At 39.3% G+C, this 8,572-nt stretch overlaps 1 protein-coding gene across 2 annotated transcripts in view; it reads right to left on the bottom strand.

Moving 5' to 3' along the window:
• The window catches only part of UBR2 (ubiquitin protein ligase E3 component n-recognin 2), a 138,740-nt gene that overhangs the window by 10,145 nt on the left and 120,023 nt on the right, over positions 1-8,572 (bottom strand). For both annotated transcript variants that reach the window (XM_006860463.1, XM_006860464.1), the window contains exons 37-41: positions 4,864-4,960; positions 3,992-4,059; positions 2,682-2,817; positions 1,955-2,045; positions 780-910 (exon numbers count right to left, since the gene is read on the bottom strand). In XM_006860463.1, coding sequence (XP_006860525.1) covers positions 780-910; positions 1,955-2,045; positions 2,682-2,817; positions 3,992-4,059; positions 4,864-4,960 — 523 coding nt within the window. The remainder of the gene's footprint in view (positions 1-779; positions 911-1,954; positions 2,046-2,681; positions 2,818-3,991; positions 4,060-4,863; positions 4,961-8,572) is intronic.

Below are 8,572 nucleotides of genomic sequence, written 5' to 3'. Positions count from 1 at the left end.
GAACCAACTCTACGACACATCACCACCACCATCATAGCTTACAGGAAATTAACAGGATGGCACAAGGCAGGACTCCACGGAAAATGACACATGGATTGAGTGGAGTTAGTTAACTCCTTCGCCAAACAGGTCATAGTTTCCTAGTGTCTCAGCTTTACCATTTGTAAAACGGTACACATACCTGCATGATCTACTTCATGCGGCTATTTCAAATATTAAAAGACAAACATAATGTATAGATGCTCTAGAGAAGTATAAAGTAATACAAAAATACAAGATGTTTTTCTTGTGAGAGATGGATTTAAACAGTAACTATAACCACCATTGCAAATGTGGAAGTCTACACTCTTCTAATACGATGCCTACTGGGCTAGCCAGTCCATAAGGTTAAAGAGCAGCATTACATGAAGGCTCTCTGTGGTGCCTGGCACTATGAGAGTACAGATAGGAGAAACTTTCAATCTACCTTTATTATCCTTTTATGAAATGAATCAAAACAGAAGAGAGAAAGAAGCATGGAGCACGCCCGGCACTAAAATCAGATTTGTGTGTACTTACTACTCAGTTATGTCTACTAGGACATTTACTGAGATCCAAATAAAGCCAGATTTACATACAAACAAGCAATTTTATTCTATAAATACAAACATCACCATATTCAATAAGCTATGTTCTAACATGCTTCCTTGGTCTAAATTTTACAAGGCATTTTTTATTCTAAACTTTTGGAGTGAAAGGCAACAAACACTTCCTACATTTAGAAAGAAACCAGAAACTACCTTGAACTTCGGATGGGAATGGAACTCCATTTAAATAATGAAAAAACAAAGCGGAACACTTCAGGAAAGGCATGATGCCAGCTCTGACACTCCTCCACAGATGCCAGCCTGAGGGTATTTCTTTCAAGGCACTACAAGAGAGAAAAGGAAAGACTGTGAGATTTAATCAGAAAAGGTCATCTTAGCTAGAGCACAATGTGAAAACAGAGAGGTCTCCTACTTGGAACTGGTGGCCATCAGTGTTAAGTGGTGATACAGCCTCCAATACTGCTATGAAAAGTGACAGAAGTCATATGCCCACATTCAAAGAAAATTTACAAAATAAAAGCCCACAGACCATTCCAGTACCTATTGTTAACAGGCATACCATGTAGTCTGGTACACTATTTTCATTGTAATTTCATTTAAATGTAACTATAATAGATTAAATTTGAAACTAATATGTGCTCCAAAATCTCACAAACCATACTTTTAGTGGGTTTCTAATATTCTGGAATACATGAACCATGACCAAATTATTCCCTTGCAATCAAACACATGACTTCATTTTGCCTAGTCCTAGATATTGTTGTTGTTAAGTGCTGTCGAGTCGGTTCCGACTCATAGCGACCTATATAGGGTTTCTGAGGAGTGACTGATGAGCTTGAACCTCCAACCTTGTGATTCAAATCGACCTTATAATAATCCTAGATATTTATCTTAAAAATATCTGTCAATTTAATCAGCATTTAAAAATTCCTAATGAGACAATATATGTAAAAAAATAGCATTTTCCAAAGTAGGCTCCATGTTTCTATGAGTCTGTGCTAGATCCTCCAAACAAAAGAAGGATTCTGTGTTCAAATAAATCTGGGAAGCTCTGCATATTGTCTATCTCTCAGAGACTCCCAAAATATGTTAGTGTAGTAAAAATTGTGGGGTGTCCCATTAGTCATTTCTCCCACCTCCTTTTTACTTTGTAAATGTAGAAACACATAAATGATATTTGCCATTCTAGCTGTTTTTACGAGTGTAATTCAGTGACATTACAGTCAACATGTAAAACTCTCTCCCACTTTCCTTTAAAAATACATTCATAGCCAGCAATTTCCTTTGTTTAATGGCTCAAATCCTTTTTCATGTATCACCCAGTAGTATTTTGGGAAATGCCTGCCATGTAAAAATTATGTTCTCACCTTCCTGTGTACTGGCGAAGTGTTTTATACAAACCAAGAACCGCTAATTCTTCTTCACCAGTAGGATTTTCTTGATCCATGCCATTCTCTTCTGAGAAACAAGGAAATAATGGTACTCAGTATTTGCCTATCATGTTGTCAGAATGACTGCTGTCAAAATCATGTAAACACTCAACTCTAGTCATACACTAACATGTAATATGAACATACTCTCACAAAACACACAGAACTGTATGTAGTCCCTCAGCTGTGAGCACAGTACTGAGCTCCATCAGACCAGAGAGCCAGTGAACTCTGGGAGAGGAAGCCAATGTGCTTCAGAATGCCAACCAACTTGCTGGGAGTCAAAAAAAAAAAAAATCACCTAATATATTGTCTTAAAGTGTTTTAAAAACAGGAAAGTTGGATGCGAAAGATAATTTAATGATGAGCTCATGAGGACATTAACAAACAAATACGTTAGACAAAACTGACATGTAAAATTTAAAATTATAAGGGACTGAACTTAAAAAAAAAAAAAAAAAAGCAAACAAAACAAAACAGTATAGGAACAGCCACACTGCTAGGGGATTTTAATGGGAGAAAGAAACTTGCTTCAAAAACCTAATTATAATTCACATATTATTCTCATCCAAGCATCTTTTCCTCTAATATTCTTTTGTTTTTTTTGAGAACTGAGAAAACTCAAGTACTTCCCCTTCAAGATGCTGAGGAAAAAGAGTGTCACCTGTACAGGAGGTAAGTAAGATCTGGATGATGTGCGCCATGGTGACCAGATGGAAGATGTGAAGGTCTCCAGTGCCAAGGCTGATGCCTGAAAAATCCTGACACTGCAGCGCAGGGAAAGCGAGCAGCAAGCCCACCTAAACAACAAACAGACATCAGACAGACTGCCTTTCCCCACACAGCTACACAGGGTCCCCTTGGCTTACTGTCACCCCACTTTGCTTACCCCCTTCCCTTAGGAGATCTTGTCTCTATAGGGTACACATGTTAAGGAGCCCTGGTTAAAGAGCTGGGCTGCTAACTGAACCCACCAGCTGCTCCACATAGGAGAAAGATGTGGCAGTCTGCTCCCATAAATATTTCTAGCCTTGGAAGTCCTATGGGGCAGTTCTTCTCTTCCTTTAGGACCGTTGTAAGTTGGAATGGACTCAATGGCAGTGGGTTTGGCTTTTCTACACATTAGAGATCCCACTAGGACTGGTTAAAGAAAATTGTATGAGTTTAAGGTTCTTGAGAGACATTATCATTTCATCTATTCAGCAATTTCCAGATATACAGCTTATTGTTAATAATTAACAACAGCAAGGATGTAAGGGCTAAGGAGAATGTATGGGATAGCACTTAAGTACATACAACAAATGTTAGCTCTTTCCTTTAGTCTCCTGCTGCCCCTACGGCGGAGCTAGTGGTGGTGGCTTTAACAACAGTAATAAGAGAAACATTTATTAGGCACATATTGCTCTTCATTGCTTTACATGGATTATTCCACTGGGTTCTCACAGTCATATGAGGTAGGTTCTACCTACTTTACAGATCTGAGAGTTGGGTACAGATCTGAAGCCCAGGAGATTAAAGGGGCCATACTTGGGGTTGTGTGTGGTGGTACACTCTGAGCTCTGCACAAAGGGATGCAGTGGAGGCAGGGCTGAAATCCAGCCACCCAGTGCTTGCCCAGCTATGTGCCCAAGTACCTGACTGCATTCCTGAAACATTCAAAGGGGCTGGCTGTCACATGTGTGTGACCACAGAGATTCCTATATGCACAAAAGTACTGTATGGACCAGCAGTAGCCCTTATGTTGCTGGTATGATCTTTATGTCTTCTTAGCACATGGAGGTTAAGTAACTGATCTTATTAGGCACAAGGCAAAAAGAGGGAGGATTAGAATTTAAGTGCATTGCACACAGGTCTAGAGTTTCAACTAGGTTCACTGACATTTTCTTTTTGCACCTCCCTAGAAGTGGTTACAGTAATATCAAATGATAGCTCCTGTATGCCCCTACACAACTCATCAAGTTGCAAACTACTCACCAGTAAGTGAAACATGTCGATATCTAATATGCATGGAAGATCTCCATGGTTCTCATTAGGCACCAATGCTAAATGTTTAAAGAGAACTACATTAGTACATTTCATATGCCAATGTAAGTAATAAATGTTATTTTAAACTGCATACAGTGCATATGTTGTTGTGGCTGTAGACTCAGTTTAGACCCACAGCGACCATGTATATAGGGTTTCCAAGGAGTGGCTGGTAGGTTTGAACTGCTGACCTTACGGTTCAAACTGACCTTGTGGTTTAGCACATTATTTTTCAGGGCTACACCAGGATCCATAGTGCATATAAGCCAGTTTAAATATAATACAGTCCATATACTGCAGTTTCAATTTATCTTTTTGTAAGATATGCTGTTGTAAAGTGCCATTGAGTCGGTTTCTGACCCATAGCGACCCTGTACAGATAGGGTTTCCGAGGAGTAGCTGGTGAGTTTGAACCACACCGATCTTGTAGTTCAAACGACTTTGTAGTCTGGTGCATTAGCCCACAGAGCCATACCGGTACTCATGGTAAGATATAGTATAATAAAAACTGTGAAAGCTGGAACCTCTGTAAGGCAGAAACCTATCAGAGAAAGAAAATGCAAGTATTTTCCACTAAAAAGACTGGCAGAAAAGTGGTAAGACCACACCCTGTCACAGGTGAAAAATTTGCATGACCCAGAAAAACAGGGCTGTCACAGCTATCACACAGATTCTACTGTGAATTTATAACCTAGAGCTGTACATAAGACAAAGAGTATCTCAAAATAATTCTTCCATACTGGAGAGAAGCTGAATCACTAAAAAAAACAAATAAACAAATCATCATAACATATTTGGTAAATGTGGTAACACTTACTTACATGCAAAAAGTTTGCAAAAGTGTCGTTGTACTACCGAGAGGGATGCAACTGTCCAATGTGCTGCTGCAAATCTTGTCAGTGATCTAAGACAGTCATCCTGAAATAAAGAAGTTGACACAATTAACAAAGATGCCAGCATATGGAGTATCTCTGCTCTTTCAGGAATGCCAATTCAAAGCACAGCTATTCAAAGCAAAGGTATACAGCCAATGACATTTCTCTAGGTTGTAAGGATTGAATATATAGTATCTTAAGATGCCAGGTCTCTTAATTAATTAAGAAAGAGTAGGTTGTATGCTAAATTAACAGAGGCTATCTCCTTGTCATCATTCTGGATCTCCATGGAAAAGAAGGATATGATATGTACATCAAGACAGCTAACAACAGAGAATACTAAGAATTGGATGCAGTATTCTTTATATTTGTTTTAAAGAGGCGCTGCTCTAAAAGATGTCTAAAATGAAACTATGGGCTTTGGTGTCCATTACTATACAATTTAGGGATTGTGCACAAATTAGGGTCTCTGCAGTCGTTAAAACTTTTGAAGACGCTGCAGTAACAATGAGAAAACTTTCAATATAAAGTAAACAACACAGCAGGAACGAAATTACATGTAACACGAAATTTTAAGTATGGTATGTGGAAAAAGATTGGCGAGAAGATGATGAGTTTTTCTTCTCATTAATTCTGTATTTTCCAAATCTTCTGTAATGTTTGGTTCAATAAATATTGAGAAGACCTATTTATTGCATGTGGTGCTGTAGGATAAGCACTGGACTGCAAGGTTGGTTTGAACCACAAGGTTGGCGGTTCTAACTCCTCAGAAACCCTATACTAGGAGATTCAACGACACTTAGCAACAACAATTGTATGCCATGTCTTTGGTTTGACATTAAAATGAAAGTTCATTCTCTCTTTACCTGCTCGCAACCTCACAACACTAGGTGTGAAGAGGAGAAAGAAAGGAGAGGACAATTGAAGGAGGTGAGTATCACAAAGAAGGGAGACTAACTCACAGTATAATGAGCCTTGGTGGTGCAGCTATTTGGCCGCTAACCAACTGTTGAGGTTCAAAGCCACCCACCCAGTGGTTCCATAGAACAAAGATCCAGTAATTTGCTCCTGTAAAGATTACAGCCTAGAGACCTCTGCAGGGCAGTTCTACTCTGTCACATAGGGTTGCTAAGAGTTAAAAATGACTCGATAACATCTAAGAACAACAACAACATGCTTCTGAGAGGTTTCCCAGGGAAGAGAAAACTTGCAGAGAATCTTTTTTTTTTTTTTTTAAGTTTAATCTAGTTTGGACAGATTTTATTTACTATTATTTTTTAAACTTTTTACAGTGAACTGAGTGGAGGTTAACAGACAAGATCATCAGCTTTACATTCAACAAATTACATGCTTTGTTTCATCTCAATGATTACAATCTCCTCCCTGCAACAGTTTTCCTACTTCCTCCCTGTGCCTTCCCTTTTACTTGGAGAGCATCTTTAAGAGTAAGAGTTGACTTACTACTAGGAAGCGGAAATGAAATATGTAAAGGCTTGGGCATTTGGGAAGTAGCAGCTTTAGAAGAGTCCTTATAATGATGGGTTAGAGAAGGGTGAAATTCACGATAAAGATACTACAGTAATTTAGGAAACATGATGTGATTCATCGCAGCACACTATTCACAACAGCAAAATGACGGAGATAGCTTAAGTGCCTATCAATGGAAGAATGGATAAACTTTGGTACATACACAGTGGAATACTATGCAACCTTGAAGAATAACGATGAATGTGCAAAACACCTCATAACATGGATGAACCTGGAGGACATTATGCTGAGTGAAATTAGTCAATTACAAAAGGACAAATATTACAAGAGACAATTATTATAAAAGCTTAAGAAAAGGTTCCATACTGAAAGAAACATTCCTTAATGGTTACCAGGGGTGGGAAGAAGGGAAGAGTAATTCACTGGCTAGAGAGTAGACACATTAGCTCGGGTGATGGGAAGGGTGGGTACAAGAAGCAGGAGGGTGGCATATGAACAATGAAGATAGGCAGCTATGCATGAGCTAAATGGGAGAGAGGTAAATAGTGATTTATACACAACCTCGGAACAACATTATTCTGTGAACAGACACATGCATTGAGACACTGGAAAAGACATGCAGACCAACTCAAAACTGCTGGGAGAACAGAAAATTCTTATTGAAAGAAAGACCTGCAGAGAAAGTGTGGACAGTCTGGATGCTTGAATTTCAAGCAAACCGTTTGCTTTGGCAGCATCAAGGCAAGAAAATTTGTCATGAGCGAAAACTGCCTTCTAAGGCAGAAAGTTAAATGGAACCTGCAAGCAGTCTAGTATGCTTGCTGGTAACCACCTGGGTCTACGTGTAAGTGGATGTGGGGGAAATGCAGCAATGAAGACATGGGTTGAGTGAGTTTGGCCATGTTTCACTGACACCTGCTGACCTTGAGATGAGAGAGACAGGAGGAAGGTACGGTCAGTCTGAAGTTTAGGGAGGTATGTGTGAACTCCTAAGCTTGCAGCGAGTACCCATTTGACATAGTTTGGATGGCTAGCTGATCAGAACTCAACCAGATGAAGATCAAGATGCTTGATACTGTGAGCAAGTATGGCTACAATCTGATGAACTGGACTTTTGCTTATGAATGTAGTTGCTCAAAATTCCAACCAGAATGGAAGGATTCTTTTATCAAGGAAAAAGCTGGTTTCCTCAGTGTACTGGACTGATGTTGTTTAGTGTTGTCAAGTTGGTTCCAACTTATAGTGATCCTGGTAAAGGGTTTCTGAGGAGTGGCTGGTCAGTTTGAACCAGTGACCTTGTGGTTCAAACCAACCTTGTAATCCAGAGCATTAGATAGGGGCGGACAATTTAGACACTGATTATCAAAAATGGGGTGGGGGTGGGGGTATAAAGGCATGAAGTAGCTGTTTTCATGAGTGTGCTTAGTTTCAGAACCAGGAGGGTAAGTTGGAATCCCCACTGAATAGTTTTCCTCTTTTTCAGATGGATCTGGTGAAAGGGGATGGGGGAGGATAGTGACAGGATTTTATGATTCCATTGTGACAAACTGTTAGCAGTATTAATTGTGATTGTCACAACTGTAATTGTAGGAGATGTAAAACCAAAAGGGGGGAGTAGTTAATCTTTCATTTCAGGAATAGATTGTCGCAGAACCATCAATAAGGAAGAGCATTAGTGGAGTGTGAGATCCTACCTAGAAAAGTGGAGACAGCAGAGATAGCAGAGAGACAGAGCAGCTGCAGGCTATATGCCCATGGACTGAGTACAGCTGTATGTCTGTGGGCAAAAGTCTGGCTTGCAGAATGTGTCCTTTGGACTTTTAAATGAACATACATTTTTTTTTGTTTTGTATGTGCATATGCAATGCTTTTTGCTTTGTTCATTTGTGAAAGACAAGACATATATGGGGAGCGCCCTAGGGAGGAAATAGGATAACTGGTGTTGCAGGAAGGGGACTGTAATAATCACTGAGATGAAAAGCATGTAATTTGTTGACTGTACAGCTGATGATCTTGTCTGTAAACCTTCACTCAATTCACAATAAAAAGTTAAGTAAATAAAAAAGTCAACAACACTATCAAAAACAAACAAAATGATATGAGCTAAACCAATGAGGCAGAAGTAGAAATGGAAGGAATGGGACAAGTAAGGCAGAATTAGCTTAAT

The sequence above is a fragment of the Chrysochloris asiatica genome, unplaced genomic scaffold (assembly GCF_000296735.1).
Source record: "Chrysochloris asiatica unplaced genomic scaffold, ChrAsi1.0 scaffold00038, whole genome shotgun sequence".
NCBI classification, from domain to species: Eukaryota; Metazoa; Chordata; class Mammalia; order Afrosoricida; family Chrysochloridae; genus Chrysochloris; species Chrysochloris asiatica.
Note: the sequence above shows the minus strand (reverse complement) of the source record. Positions and strands in the feature narration are given on the sequence as shown.